Genomic DNA, 14,808 nt, shown 5'->3' with positions numbered 1-14,808 from the left:
GAGTGGAAGCAAAGGAAGCAGGCTCAGCCCCTTGCCCAGGGGCCAACGTCCATTCAAGAAGGGGCCCCGGGAGTGGACGTCCATCCGGGACGGGGTCCTATGGTAGCAGGACTGTCCCGGGAAGCTGCAAGTGGGGGTGGGGGGAGCACGGCCAGCTCATCCCCGTCTAGGGCTGCAGCGGGCAGCGTCCCTCTAGGTGGGAGGCTCGTACTCCACACCCCTGCGCGGGCTGCACGCACTGGCTGAGTAATGGACAGGCGAGCAGGGGTCCCGGGCCCGACCGGCGACCGTGAGCGGTCGGCATCTGGGGTCTCCACTGTGATGCAAACACAGGGTCAAGGACGTGGGAGACATCAGGAAGGGCTGGCCACGCCCCGTCTGCAGGTGTTCCCTGTGGACGCACCCGCCTGGAGACCTGTGGGCATGGGGCAGGGCTACGGGAAGCAGAGTCCCCTCGGTCCCCTCAGGGTCAGCTGGCCTGGCCAAGGGTACCATGTGAGGGCAGCTGGGGAACATGTGCTTGGCAGACTGCAGAGAGGGCCAAGCGTCTGCGCCCCACTGTGGCACTGTGGGGCCCGGCGCCATGGAGGGTCCATGGGAGGGCGGATGCCGGCCAAGGCTGAGGGCAACGGTGTTTTGCCCTGATGCACGGGGGAAGCTCTCCAGCACAGGAGAGCTGGGGCGCGGCCACACAGGGCCGAGTGGGGATCGGACAAATGGCCGCCCTTCCTCCAGAGCTGCCCGCTCTTCCACGTTCCTAATCGATGCTCTAAGCTTCCACCACAAGGAGCCAGAACGAGGACAGTAAGTTAAACAAACTAAACAGAAAGGAGACGTAAAAGGTCGTGGCTGAAAAAGTGAAAAAGAAAACAAACAATACAGAGAAACTGATGAGCCCCAGAGCTGGTTCTCGAGAAAAAAATGTCTGTAAAATTAACAAACCCTCCGCGAGCCCAATCGGGGAGGAAAGAGAAAACAATGACCAACGTCAGGAAAGACAAGCACCGTGGCACTACAGAGGACAGACCTCGAGATGAAGGGACGGCGTCACCAGCTTCACGCCAACCATTTCGACAACGGAGAGGAAATTCCTTGACAAGCACGTCTTCGAGATGCAAGGACCCAAATCTGAACAGCCTGACGTCTACTTGTAGAAACTGAGCTCTGACTCTAAAACCTCAGCACGAGGAAAACTCCAGGCCTGGACGGCGCCCCCCGCGCCCCCCACGCGCCCGAGCCGGGGGCAACGTGGTGCCACCGCGGCCGCAGGAAGACGGAGAAGGGCGCCCCCTGCGTGGGAAGCCGGTCACTGCCGCACCGGGAGACAGAGGTGGCGAGAAAGGAAAACCGCAGCCAGTGTCCCTCCGGAGGACAAAGTCCTCGGCCAAGTATCGCCACGTGGGGTCGGTGACACTGCGGGGCACCGCGCCGTGAGCCAAGGGGCTGACCCGGGAGCGCGAGGTCGCTCACATCTTCCAGGGAAAACCCGAGTGACCGGCCACAGTAACCGCATCGAGCAGTGAGCCTCCTGGTCATCTCGACGGGCACCAGCAACACTCGTTCACGAAGCCGGCCTGCTGGGCCGGAAAACCAGCCCTCACCCGCCGAGCTGGCAAAGGGCCCACAAGCCCATAAGACCGCAGCAAGGCAGGGCCGTCCACTCTGCCACCGCCGTCCGAGAGCAGACTGGCCGACGGGGCCACTGCAGGGTGGTGAGGCACAGCGACGGGGCGGGGCGCTGTCGTACTGACGGGTGACACGGCAAGGACGTGGAGCGGATGTGTGAACTGCGGGGCAGGACGTAAGGTCGTTATGTGCAATGAACCATTCAAAATGAAATAAAAACATACTGTCGACGACGGAACAAAGTATCTTGCTACCTAGGGAAAAATCCAGTGAAAACACGTGAGGCCCTTATAGAAAGAACCTCGCCGAGGACGGCAGGCGGGCTCAGCAGAGCCACATGTGGCCTTCGAGGCCTGGACGACCCAACGTTAAGAAGCGACTCCCCCCAGAGTGCCCTACGTACCGGAGGCGATCCCCATCAAAGGTCTAGGAGCCGTTTCCGTAAAGATTCAGAAGCTGATTCTAAAACGTCTGTAGACCCTTCAAGAGTCTTTAAATAGAGGAAAATTCACACTACCTTATTCCAAGATCTATTATAAAGCTACTGTATCGAGCCAGCAATGGCACAAGGAGAGACAAACAGATCAACGGGACAGAACGGTCTGGAAGGAGATCCACACCAGTGCGTCCCCTTGAGTTCTGGCAAAGACACCAAAGCCAGCTGATGAAAGGAAAAGAATCTATGTGACAAATGGTGCTAAAACACAAAGGAAAAAATGAGCCTCAACTCCAACCAGAACTGGAACTCGTGTTCATGAGGAGGTGACATCCGTGTGCCAGGACACGAGTCCACAACAGAGGACCCCACTAGTGACACAACCGGAGACTCGCCCACCACGCTCGGCCCAGCCCGGCCAGGGAGCCATCGACTTTCCCACCGTCTCGTGCAAAGGGTGGGGGTGGGGACACCTTAAGGTTGGCAGTGACCCAGAGCCGCTCACCACGCCTGGGACGAAAGTCACCGGGGGCACAGACGTGGACAGTGAGACAGAGACAGAGGCGTTGCGTGTCAGATCACAGACGAATTAAATACTGCAATTGTTGAACAGGCTTCTGTCTCCGCTACCTCCAGTAGCAGCTTTACAAGATCTTGGCGCACACTGCGACACCACAGCACAGAGGACCGTCTCTCCAGGGGCAGCTGGAGGCAACAGTCCTGCCCCGGGGACACCAGCTTTTCTCAGGGGGGCCAGCTGCAGTGTGATCGCACAGGCCCCCCACCAGGCGCCCGTGGCACCTGAGGCCATTCCGTCCCATTGAGCCCGTATCGCCTTCCCGAGGTTCTGTTCGTGGAGACACCACCCCAGAGCACCCAGCCCGTCTTCAGGGACGTCCCGCAACCCCGTCACAGTTCATTGTGACGAGCTCTCGAGATCCGGCTGGACAGGTCCTGTAAGTGCTTCTTCACCTGCAGAGACAGCATGGCTCATGACGCGGGCCCCTCAGCGCTGCGCCCCCGGACACCATCACCAGCGACCACTGCAGCAGCTCGCGTTCGCCAGGAAGCCACCAGAGCCCAGGGGGCGCCACTTCCCTCAGCCACCCGGTCACTTTCAGAAGACTTCCTGTCGGGCACGCGGCGGGGCTGGCTGGCGGTCCCACGGATGGGCCTGGCACTTTCCACAGCCTTCGCTCCTCACAGAACCCTGCTCCTGGGGTCCCCGCCACCCACGGGCACCTCTCAGCCTCGTTCCGCATGCGCCTCACCCACGCAACACCCTTCTCCTCCGGCACCCACGCCTGTCATGTGCTGAATTCCAGGCAGGTTCCAGCACCACAATGTGCTTAGAACCTCTCCTTGGCACCCCACCCCGCCAGACGCAGGCCAGACACCCCCTCCCTGGGGGCACTCGGGCTTCAGTTTCCAGCAGTGACGCACCAAGGCTGGAAGGCACGAGGCTCTCCCGCCCAGCACCCTCCGTGGGGACGCCGTGCTCACGCCCCGCCTGCGGCCAGGTCCCCGCTGCCCTGCTCCCTGTCACGTCATAAACCAGGGTTCTCTGGACGAGGGCGCCTCACGCTCTAACGTCGGACGGTGCCCAGATTTGCGGTTGGCCTCAGTGTGCCGTGGAGGGCAGCTTGGCGGTCAGAGCACAGAGCAGTGGCTGGGCCTGCTGCTGCCTCGGGGTGCTCCCCGTTTCCTGGGGGCCAAGTGTGGTGTCCACGTGTGTGGGTGACGTCTTAAGATGTGCTGCCCACATATGCACTAGGGGGACGCCAAAGCCACCGTAGGCGGCTCATCCTAGAGCACTCACCGGCCACACGCCTTGGGGCCAGGAGGCTGGCGGTGGCTGGAGGAGCTGCCCTGCCCGCCTGCCCCGGCGTGCCCACGGCCCTCACCAGGCCACCAAGTGGCGACACCCAGGTCCCAGCCTCAGGAGGCCCAGACAGTGGGTGGGAGGAGCCAGGAAGCCCCCGGCCCGCCCTGGCCCACTGCAGGGCCCCGCAGGCCCCTGGAAGCAGCAGGCGCGAGGCAGCGAGCCTGCTGCCTCCACCAAGCGCCGAGGGCGTGGACGACCGGCCCCACTCTGCAGGAGGGCCCGAGGCGCAGACGGGAAGGCCGGGGACAGACTCTCCGCCGCTGCCCCGGCGGAGGCCCCGTGGGCGCGGGGGGACGAGGGGCCGCACCCCACCTTGTAGCCCAGCTCCTTGGTCTTCTCCTCCAGCGCGGCGTAGCGCTCCCTGTTCCGGCCCACGTGCTCGTGGTCGCCAAACCTCTCCACGTGTTTCAGTTTTTGATGAGAAATTTCCAGCTGCTTCTGGTAGTGGTTATGTTTTTCGATTTTGACTTCAAAGTGCTTCAGCTCCTCCTAGAGTAACATTTAAGCAACACGCTCTCAGTGTCACTGGGCCCCGCTCCAACCTGACGGCCGCTCCAGGACGCCAAGGGCAAGGCACATGCGGGGGCAGGCTCGGCAGGGACGGTGGCCAGCTGCCCACCTGAAGGCCACACACGCCGAGCTGCCACCGTGCAGCTCGTCCAGGAGAGCCCCGAGGGCTGACTGCGGCCCCCCTGCCCCTCACCCCGTCACGAAGCAGCACGTTCACCCACAGGTGAGCAGCACTCACCTGCTAGAACCTGATGGTGCTAGTGCCCCGTGCACGCTCCCGGACCCGGACCCAGAGACCGCTCGTGAACAGGACCCGCCAGGCACCGGGCTCCCTCCTACCCAGCCCCACGCCTAGCCAGACACGTGGGGCCCGGGCTTCGACCAGCCTCCCTACACTGTCCTCCTCTGTCCCCACGGCCTGTCCTGTCTGGATCAACCCCTGGCCTTGACCCCTGCCCTCCACCATCGTCCTTCCCACCCACCCGACGCACGCCTGGGTTGCACGGCCCCCAAGGCCCACTTCCCCACAGTCCTGGACTCAGCTGCCACGTCCCCGGCCCCAAGTGCAGGGGCCAGCCCGGGGGCCGCGAGAGCTCACCACACGTCCCTGCGAGCAGATCCCAATCCGTGGGGCGGACGTCCCGCAGGGACCTCTGCTGGACCCGCACCGATCCCCCTGCCGCTTCCACCCCAGGGCTGTTCCCTCTGACCTCCCAGCCAACGCCCCCCCGCCGGGCCCTGCACCCCCACCGGGCCCAGGCAGGGTCTCCTCCCCGCACCCCTCATGCCCAGCACAGCCGAGGCCCAGCGATGCCCCGAGGCCAGACTTCCGTTCCCTGGACCAGGACACGGCACCATGGCAGTCCCCAGCCACCAACCAGACGACAGAGGGCGGGACACAAAGGGCAAGGAGTCGTCCCTGGGAAGAACCACCCGCTCTGCTCACACAGAGAAAGCAGCGACGGTGCCCCACCCCCCACCGATGGCCGCTCAGCACGCAGACGGTGCCGTGCCCCTTACCCGGAGCGACGCCAGCTCCTCCTCGGTGAGGTTGGCCGACTGGGCCAGGTCCCACAGGTCAATCACACGGGGCTCCTCGAACTCTGGCAGAGAGCACGGCAAGCTCAGGGAGGGTGCAGCAGCCCCGATGCCCCCGCCCGCACGCCCCGCCCGGCCGCGAGCACGCGTGGCAGTGTGCTCCGGAAGCACCCAGCACCTCCCGAGCACGTTCAGTGCGGAGGCCACAGGGCCCACAGTCCTGGCCCCCAGGCCCCCGCACGGGAACGAGGCAGCGCTGGTGTCGGAGCCGCTCCATGTGGAGCTGTCACCGCAACGCGACCCGCGGTCCTGACGAGGGACGGGAAGGCTGGCATCGTGGTGACGAGGGACGGGAAGGCTGGCATCGCGGAGGGGACAGGGAGAGACCGAAAAGCAAGCTGGGTGTGACCTCCAAAGAGAAGGGACGGAGACAAGCCGGGTGCACCTGCCACGCGCGGCCCAGGCCCCCCACCCCGGGCCAGCGGCGGGCGGGGAGCCCGACTCACCGGCTCCGGCGCCGTAGCCCTGGTGGCTGACCCTGCGCAGGCGGTCGAAGCCCTGGCTGATGCCGCGCAGCCTGCCCTTCAGCTCCGCGTGCCGGCCGCGTAGCACCTCCTCACGCACGACGTCCCCGCCGGCCGGGTCGATGGCATTGTCCTGGATGTCTGCGGGAGCGGACGCAACCGCTGCTGGGGGCCGGGGACGCCGGCCCTTCCCAGCGCGCAGATGCCCTTGCGGGAGGGAACCCCGCGCTCGGGTAGGTCACGCCAGGGAAGGTGCGCCTCTGCGGGAGGGGCAGCCAACAGTGGCAGAGGCGACTTGCCACTGAAGCAGGTGTCCCTGACCGGTGTCCGTGCATCTGTCACAGCACCCCGCCCTGACGGGCTCCCCAACAGCGAGGCGGGCTGGGGACCTGGGAACGGGGACACGCGGGGCGGGGCACCTTCGGTTCTGCTCAGGGCCTCCAGCATGGCGTCATACTCGCGGACTTTCTCCCTGTGGTGCTGGAACTCTCGCCACAGCTTGTCCAGCTCGTCCCTGGAGAACTTCCCAGAGGTCTTCGCCTGGGGGAGAATGCCAGCGGTGGGCCCCCTTGTCACCCCACTCACTTCCCCTGGGGGATGATACGGTGACATGTAAATAACGCAGGTCCTGGACTCAGCCTGGAGGCCACAGAAAGCCCCCTGCATGGGGGGGCCCTCCCCCCCACACCAGGATGGGTCAGTGTGAAAAGTCCCAATTCTTGGTCCTGCTCAGTGTAATCCAGACAGAACGTCCCGGTCAGGAGGCAGTGGACGAAGGGAAGGGAAGCAAGTGCCTTGCCGTGGCCAGCTCAAACTGCCACCGGCCTGGCCACACTGGCACCCGTTTGGGGTTTGCACCCCACCTCCAGGTGGGGGCACCTCTCAGAATCACAGGAACCGGCTGCGGGATCAAACCCAATTAAATATGGACGCAGAGTCGAGACGCGGTCACGCCACACCGGCGGCTGTGTGTGAGCCTCACGCCGCCAGGCACGTCCTTCGCCTCTGCAGCTCCCCCGCCCGGTGCCCTGGTTCCTGTGCCGGGCGAGCACAGTGCCCCGGAGCAGGAGCAGGGAAGAGCCCAGGAACCAGGAACGACCAGACGACACCGCAGGCCCATAGACACACCCCCATGCGGGGCAGGGGCACGCTCTGCAAAACGTCAGCGCACAGAAACCCCGGCAGCCCCCCAACTCTTAATGCAAGGAGACACGTTTCAGGGTTTGCGGAAAGCTCCGAGGGTACCTTGTGCCACAGCTTCTCCAGCCGGGGGTCCTCCAGGCTGTCCTGCTCCATGCCACCACCGAGAGAATTGCCACTGACCGCCCGGGCGTCCTTCCTCCCGTCCAGACCGTACTTGGCCAGGATGACTAGGAGAGAAGCAGGGTACCAGTCAAGGCGGGTCCTGACGGGGGCGCAGGCGGGAGCTGGCCACAGGTGCCCTCTGCCCACCGGGTTCGCAGTGACCACTCGGGACCTGGCAGGACAAGAGAAGAACCAAGCAGGGGCTCACTCTCCTGTCGTGTCCAGCGGCCAAGCAGACCCGCCAGGCAGACGCCGGCTGCTCTATGGCTCCCCCCACGAGCGCCGCTGGCCGGGATGCGGGTCCTTCAGCGAGGCCGTCTCTACAGGCCAGTGTCAGATTTTCAAAACCAAAATTTGTCGCCCATTTTTGGCTAGTGTGGGAGACAGCAACTCAGGGTGGAGCAGCGTATGGGGGTGCGGGGCTTCGCTACACCTGGTCGCCGACACTCTGCAGGAGAAACGTCGGTGCCAGCACCCTCCAGCAAAAAGCTACCAGCGGCTGGGAGGGCAGCTCGGCCGCTCACGTGGGGACGGCCACTGGGGCTACTTCTTGTAGCACCGGCCACATCGCCCGCCCTGTGCGCAGACGGGGCCCATGCTGGTCCCTCACTGATGCATCGTGGGCCAGGCACCTGCCACCCCTGGGAGCAGCTCTCCGAGGCCGGATTTGGGGTTCCGGCACAGTAGCTCTCTTGGACAAGCCCTCTGCCGGGGACACCCCGCACTCGGGGCCACTCTAGATGTCCCTGGCTGCTGGCCCTCCCTGCTCTGAAGGGACGGGGGCCACCTGGGTTGTAAAACCCGGCTCTACTGTCCCCTCCAGGGCCTCGCTCCGCCTGTACTCCATTCCTGCCACCCCGGGTCCTCCGTGTCCAAGCCAGTCCCCGCAGGGGGCACCTTGACCCACGCCCCACCCCAGCTCCTCGCCTGTGTCCACCCTCAGTGGTGCCCAGCCTGTCTCCATCTACACTGCCTGTGCCTCAGAACCCACTCCACACGCAAGCTCAGACCACTAGGAGCTGTGAAGTGTGCGTTCTCGGTGCTCGTCTGTGAGCTCGTGGGTTTCCTAGGTGGCAAACAGCAGTCTAGGTCCCCTCCCTAAACTGCAGAAGGCTCCTCTACCAAGCCATCAAGACCGTGGTCGGTGTAGGTCACACAGGTGCATGCACCTATCAACTCATCAAACTGTGTCACCGAGATCTATATGTCGGCATGCTTAATTTATACCCGAAAAAACTATTTAGAAAAAGGTTGTTCAGATGGCTCCCTGCCCAGTCAGCCAGGGCCTAGACTGCCCCAGGGCCCGCGACCTCGTCCTGCCCACAGCCCGGGTCAGAATCAGGAGCCAGGACCACAGAGCCTGGTGACCGCCCCTCGCGATCAAAGACAAGGGAGGTACCACTGAGACTGCGTCTGAGCTTCGCCTCTTCCTCCCCGTCTTCGTCCAAGCCTTCGGCCTTCAACTTCTTCCAGCTGAATTCGTCTCTTTCCTGTATCTTCAGGTCAGCATGGAGCTCGGACAGTTCCACGGGAGAAAGCTGCAGCTGTGGGACAGGAAGAGAGGACGTGTGACAGCTGGCCCCAGGACGAACCAGAGGTCCAGCCTGGGAGAAAGTGACTCTGGAAAAAAGGTGACCAGGAGACACTGAGAGACAAGCAGGAGATGGATGCAGGGTCCCGGACAGTCAACATCCTACACACAGTCCCCTAGCATGTCAGAGGGACCGCTGGCCCCACCTGAAATAGACATCAGCATGGAATGATCTAGAAATCCCAGGTCCCTAGGGAGCCGCCCGCTGTCAGCAGCCTGAGTGTGCGGGCACAGGAGGGAGAGCCGGCTGCACAGGGCACTTCCGGTGACAGGACACGCTGCCTTCCCACCCGGGGCCCTGGGGACATTCGTGGGCACCTGGGCACACAGGGAGGGCGCAGGGACACGGATGCAGGGCCCATCCTTGCATCAAGCAACCAGGACAAGGATAAGTGGCGACCCCCAGGACAGAAGGCTGAATTTATGGAAAACTTCCAAACAAAATAAAAAATAAAAAGCCCCCTCCCCACAGCTCCCCGGGACACTGGCTGGGAGGGTCTCCCCGCCATCTCGCTCCTTCCGGGCTGTGCACAGGACCTCGGACCAAGGAGTGCTGCCCTGGGCACCTCAGCCACCCTGGGCAGGAGTCTGGGCACAGGGCTTGAGCTTGTGGTCGCCTGTGAAGTGAATAAAGACCTCAGACCCTAGAGGCCCTTTATAAACAAATCACGGAGTTCCTGATTTCCTGTCGTCTCCCACTGACCCCTAATCTGACACTGGGGCCATCTCTGCTTCTTTAAGGGAATGTCACACTCTGCAGTGGGGATAACCCACGCCCCGCGTCCTTCCAGCCGGGTCCCGGGGGGACTGGAGGACGCGGGGCGCTGTCCACAGTGCTGCCAGAGGCGTGCGTGGGGCTGCAGCAGGAGTGAGGGCCGGGGCCGCGGAGGGAGCAGGGCTTCCTTCCTCACGAGCTCCCGCCCCGACAGCGAGGCCGTGATTACGGCTGGAACTGCCACGAGTCTGGGGCGCACTTTTGAGCAGAGAAGAGTTTTGATTTTTGAGTTTTTAACGGAATCGAGAACTCTCCCGCCCCTGCAGCCCGTCTGCTCACTCCCAGCCTCACCCAGGTCCTCGCCCTTAGGCCCTTGCAGCCACCCGCGAATGGTGCTAGTGTCGAAAAGAAAGAAATAAAACCACAGGGCGGAAAACATGGCGCAGATGACAGAGGCTCTGTTCATCCCTCCGGCGACCAAGTCAGAGTCGTGACGGAAACGAGGAGCAGCGAGGAAACATCGCCGGGGATCTAGAGGAACCAGCCATACGACGAGGCAGAAGTCCAAGACGTCACCCTGCAGCGGCGGAGGGCGGCACGGGGCGAGGACGCGGGCTGCCCGGTCCCGAGGGGCTGAGAGGGACGGAGGCTGCCGCAGCGGCAGACGCCTCTTAAAGGGGCCGTGTCCGCGAGCGGATTGTCGCGGTGACGGACCTGCTCGCTCTGAGCACCAGCGCCCCTTCGGCTGCGCACAGGGGCCACCAGGGACTTACAGGGAGACGCTGTCGGGGTGAGGGCTGAGGCGCGACTCGCTCCGTGCAGAGGTGCAGGCGGTATCCACTGTTCCCCATTGAGCCCTGCGCCCTACCATTGCGCAGGACACAGCGCGCCATAGCTGCTGTGAGGTCATCAAACTGAATAACTGAGGTCACTCAGCCTAGAGGATTCCCTGAAACCCCGCCTCCCCCAACTCGTGGCCCCACCCATGCCACATCCAGGTGTGTCCTTCAGCGACTCAGGTGCTGAGACTCGCACTGGAGGCAGCCTTGGTTTCTGGCGTGAACTTCTGAGGCAACTCTAAGCGCAGCATCTGTGGATTTCTTGCTGAATCTTAACAGGTGGCCCCGGAGGGGCAGAGGCTTGGGCTAAATTTGGCCTGCAGCTGAACCCCCCTCAGGACTGTGCCACTGGACGGACACCTGCTACACAAATCCGCACTAATAAGACCGGGAGACTTAGGAGCTTTGCTTAGTACATAGAAACAGACACAGAAAGGCAGGCAAATGGGAAGACAAAGAAGCAGAAGCCAAATGAGAAAACAGAACAGAGATCCAGATAGAGTGGAGTCAAGAATCTAACAAATGCAGAGTTCAAATCACTGGTTATAAAGATGCTCGGTGAACTTTTGGGGAGTGTAGATAAATTCAGTGACAACTTCAACAAAGATAAAAAACATAAAAATGGAAGTGGAAATTATAAAAGGGACCCAGTCTGAAATGAAGAACATATTATGAGATAAAAAGTGTATTAAATGGAATAAACAAAAGAATAAACAAAGTGAATAAAGAAAAAGATCAAATGCCTTATTAGAGGACGGGAAAGCCAAGGACACTCAGTCAGAACAGCAAGAGATAAGCTGCCAAGACTTTGGAAAACTTCCCTGACCTGGTGAAGGAAATGGACATAAAACCCCAGAAAGCTCCGAGAATTCCAAAAATCAGGGATCCAAAGAGGCCCACACCAAGACACATCATAATTAAAATGCCAAAGGTTAAATAAAGAAAGAATATTAAAAAGCAGTAAGAGAAAAATGGTCACTTATAAGGAAACACCCATAATAGTGGCAGCTGATTTCTCAAAAGAAACTATGCAGGACAGAAGGGTTTGGCAAAAAATATTTGACAAGATGAAGACCCAGGATCTACAACCGAGAATAATTTACTCGGCAAAGCTATCATTTAGAGTTGAAGGACAGATAAAGAGCTTCCCAGACAAAAATAAGCTAAAGGAATTTATCACCATCAAGCCAGTATTACAGGAAATGTTGGAGGGACTTCTTTAAGAAGAAAAAACATATATCAAAAACAGGAATAAAGAATGGTAACAACTACATTCCTATCAATAAGTACCTTAAATGGAAAAGAATTAAGTGCTCCGACCAAAAGACAGAGTGGCTAAAAGGATAAGAAAACAAGATCCCTACATATGAAAAGGAAGGGGATTTAAAAAGATCCTGCTTTGATGGACCTAGAAGGTGTTTAAGTCAGAGAAAGACAAACACTACATGATTTCACTTAAATGCGGAATCTAAGGAACAAAAAGAACTAATTAAAAATAGACTCACAAATATAGTGGATAGTTTGGTGATGGACAAAAGGGAGGGAGCTTTGGGGGGCTGGGAGAATGGGGTGAAGGGTTAAAGAAGTACAAATGAGTAGCTGATGGATGGTCATGGGGATGGGGAGCACGGCATAGTGGATGCAGTCAGCATTAATACACTGGCTAAGGGGAGGGTCAGCGGAGGGAGGGAGCAACTGGGAGGATTGTTTCACGAACTATATTCATGTCCAACCAACGTACTGTATACTTAAAACTAATTAAAATAAATAAATTTTAAAAAAACCTACAAAAACAAAAACACAAAACCACCCAACCCACAAGAAAAAATCTGCTTTGGGATTCTTAAAGTTTAATGGCTGATTTCTAAAGCCATAGCAGCGTGTTCTCACGCCAGAACAGCTGGTCAGAATGCCATGTCCAGGTGGACTCCAGCTCCTGGCTCCGACTGGCTCCAGGCTAGGTGCCCGGGCAAGGCCGTCCTGCGTGGAGTTGGGCAGCCCTGGGTAGAGCGGGCTTGCCAAGACGCGTGTGCCCCAGAGTGCAGAGTGTGCCCCGGACGGTCAGACCAGGGTTCAGGGAAACGTGTCCTGGGGCAGCTAAGTGGGGAAGGACGCAGCCTGTGACACACTGTGACACAGCACACGAAGAGCTCTGAGCCGTTTCCCAAACCCACTGACTCCCCAGGACCAGTCCTGGAGTGGAGAGCGGCCTGGAGTGGAGAGCGGCTAAGGACATGCCGATGGCCCGCATCTGAGCTTGCGCCGGAGCTGGTGCACGGCAGAAATGCTCTGTGGCTTGAGGATGGACCACCAGCCCCCACTCCTCAGAGCTCTGCTCCAGGTCCCATGGGAACACCCGGCACCCACTCTCTGGATTCTTTTAATCTCTTTACATTAGTTAAATGTTAACGCCTCACATGAAGAAACTAGTTAACAGAAGCCAAAAGCAAAACAGAACTGTCCAATATTAAACAGAGGAGCAGATCAATAACGGGAGACAAGCAGACACGTGGGACGGAGCCGCTCAGCAGAAACAAGCAGCGCTTGTGGCACGTTTGTGGGTGCTGGCACCACAGGTGTATGCCGGGCTTCACACCCACCCAGATGTGCGCACTGGACACGTACAGCTTTCACCATACCCATCACGTCTCAATAAGATGATTTAAAAAAGCCAGTGAGAACCAGTGTCCACGCGAGCCTCCGGCCGCGCGATGGTGCGGAGCACGATTCAAGGAGGCTGGCAGCGAGCGGGCACCAACACTGAGTGTGCCCCAGGTGCGTACCCGCGAGCCTGCGAGCCTACGCAGACCTCCGGGCAGCCCTCCCTCACCTTCTGGGCTCTTCCAGGTAGATCTGTGAAGGTGTTCCAAGGACAGACCAGACCATCCACCTCCTGGTATGCAGGTGAGGCAGGCCGCTCCTGCCCTCCCAGCGTCTGCCCCAGGGCACAGGGATGTGGTGCCCCAGGGGGAGGGACCTGGGCTTTCAGACACAACTCCCTCCCTCCTTCCCCCCGCCTCTGGCCCTCCCACCTAGCAGGGCAAGTATCTCGACACATTTTAATCACCCGGTAAGGACACAAACCCTGACAAGAACTTGGGGCTCACGGACTCGTGTCCTTGAGTGTCTGCAGCGGCACCTTGCGGGCCTGCTGGGGTTGTCCCCCTGTGATACCAGGACACGGTGACCCTGAGCTGAGGAGGGGCCCACACCAACTGCAGCCCGGCGCACACGGGCGCGGTCCACAGAGGCACCCTTAAGACTCTTCTCCCTCCAGCCCCCCGCCCCCGGGCCTCGCCCAACCCCCACAGCGCCAAGGACGGCGCCCGGCGCCGCTGCTCCGCAGTCTTGCAACACCCCAGGAAGCCACCAGCCCAAAGGGCTGGGCAGAAGTAGCCCTGGCTCCCCCGGTCCCGCCTGCAGCTCTTCCGAGTCCTTCTACCGAAGAGGAATCGGGCAACTTCACAGGGCGGCGCGATGCTGGGGCGGGAGGCAGCAACGCACGCAGCGCCCCGTCTCACCCCACGGGACGTGAGTGTCCCGGTCTTCTCAGAGCGCCCCGAACCCCGGCCATGGCATCTGCGCACCAAGGCGGGAATCGCACCCCCGGCCCGGCCCCCGGACGGCCCCGGTGGAGGGACCCGGGTGGGGAAGAGCCTCACCCGCTGGGCCTTCTCCCACAGCTGGTTCAGCTTCTCCATGCGGAACTCCCCGCCGGGCTCGCGCTTCGGGGGCCACTCGGGCTCGTTCCTCTCCCGCGAGTACTTGCCGCCGTGGCCCGCAGCCGGCCAGGGCCCGAGCAGCAGGAGCAGCAGGAGCGGCAGCAGCACGAGGAGCCCGCGCAGCCCGGACCCGAACCGCCGCGGCGCCATCTTCCTCCTCCTGCAGCCGAGACCCCGCCGTCGGCCCCAAGCGGTTCCGCCAGGCCCCGCCCCCGAGGCCCCGCCCCGCCGCGCGGCCTCCTGGGAGCTGTAGTCCTCCCGCGAGCAACCGGCCCAGGCGAGACCGCCCGCGGACTACATGGCCCGGGACGCCCTGCGGAGGCATGTGGACGTTTCTCAGGCAACCACGCCGCGGTCTCGTGACGTCGGGCGCCCCAGCGGAGGCCGACTGCTCTAGGGCTGACCTGAGGCTGCGGGGTTGCCAGGGCCTTGGTGGAGAGGGGACTCCGACCCCCAGACCCCAGAAGCCAAGTTACCAGAGGTCCCTCTCCCTTCTACCCTGTAAATCGGGACCGTGTCTGGCTGTTTCTGAGATGGTTCCTGTGTCATCTGCATTGACGTTGAATCTCCGTTGTCATTATGGGCTTGGTTGGGGAAGGCGGCCCCTGCTTGGCAGT

General features: G+C 61.2%; 1 protein-coding gene across 4 annotated transcripts; it reads right to left on the bottom strand.

Annotated features, from left to right (window-relative positions):
* Positions 1-2,354: 2,354 nt before the first annotated feature.
* LRPAP1 (LDL receptor related protein associated protein 1) lies at positions 2,355-14,381 on the bottom strand. Of its 4 annotated transcripts, none has more exons than XM_039838041.1 (8): positions 14,132-14,377; positions 8,724-8,868; positions 7,265-7,389; positions 6,409-6,559; positions 6,002-6,160; positions 5,478-5,560; positions 4,260-4,436; positions 2,355-3,034 (listed from the first exon to the last, which is right to left on the bottom strand). In XM_039838041.1, exons 1-8 carry the CDS (start codon positions 14,339-14,341, stop codon positions 2,972-2,974), a joined length of 1,113 nt encoding a protein of 370 aa, XP_039693975.1. In that variant the 5' UTR covers positions 14,342-14,377; the 3' UTR covers positions 2,355-2,971. The 4 variants fall into 4 exon arrangements, with proteins under 4 accessions (XP_039693975.1, XP_039693977.1, XP_039693974.1 ...); XM_039838043.1 differs by having other exon boundaries at positions 6,439-6,559; positions 14,132-14,376; XM_039838040.1 differs by lacking the exon at positions 2,355-3,034 and adding an exon at positions 3,638-3,767 and having other exon boundaries at positions 14,132-14,381.
* Between the last annotated feature and the right edge of the window lie 427 nt (positions 14,382-14,808).

The sequence above is a fragment of the Pteropus medius genome, unplaced genomic scaffold (genome assembly GCF_902729225.1).
Source record: "Pteropus medius unplaced genomic scaffold, Ma_sr-lr_union100, whole genome shotgun sequence".
NCBI classification, from domain to species: domain Eukaryota; kingdom Metazoa; phylum Chordata; class Mammalia; order Chiroptera; family Pteropodidae; genus Pteropus; species Pteropus medius.
This window is presented reverse-complemented; position numbering and strand designations above follow the sequence as displayed.

What these genes read in the sequence shown, in the direction of transcription:
- LRPAP1 (XM_039838040.1), bottom strand. Translation starts at nt 14,341, where the DNA reads ATGGCGCCGCGGCGGTTCGGGTCCGGGCTGCGCGGGCTCCTCGTGCTG. An exon ending in TGGAGAAGCTGTGGCACAAG is followed by an intron (nt 6,560 to 7,264) that starts GTACCCTCGGAG and finishes ATTCTCCCCCAG; the next exon opens with GCGAAGACCTCTGGGAAGTT. An exon ending in GGGCTACGGCGCCGGAGCCG is followed by an intron (nt 5,561 to 6,001) that starts GTGAGTCGGGCT and finishes GCTCTCTGCCAG; the next exon opens with AGTTCGAGGAGCCCCGTGTG.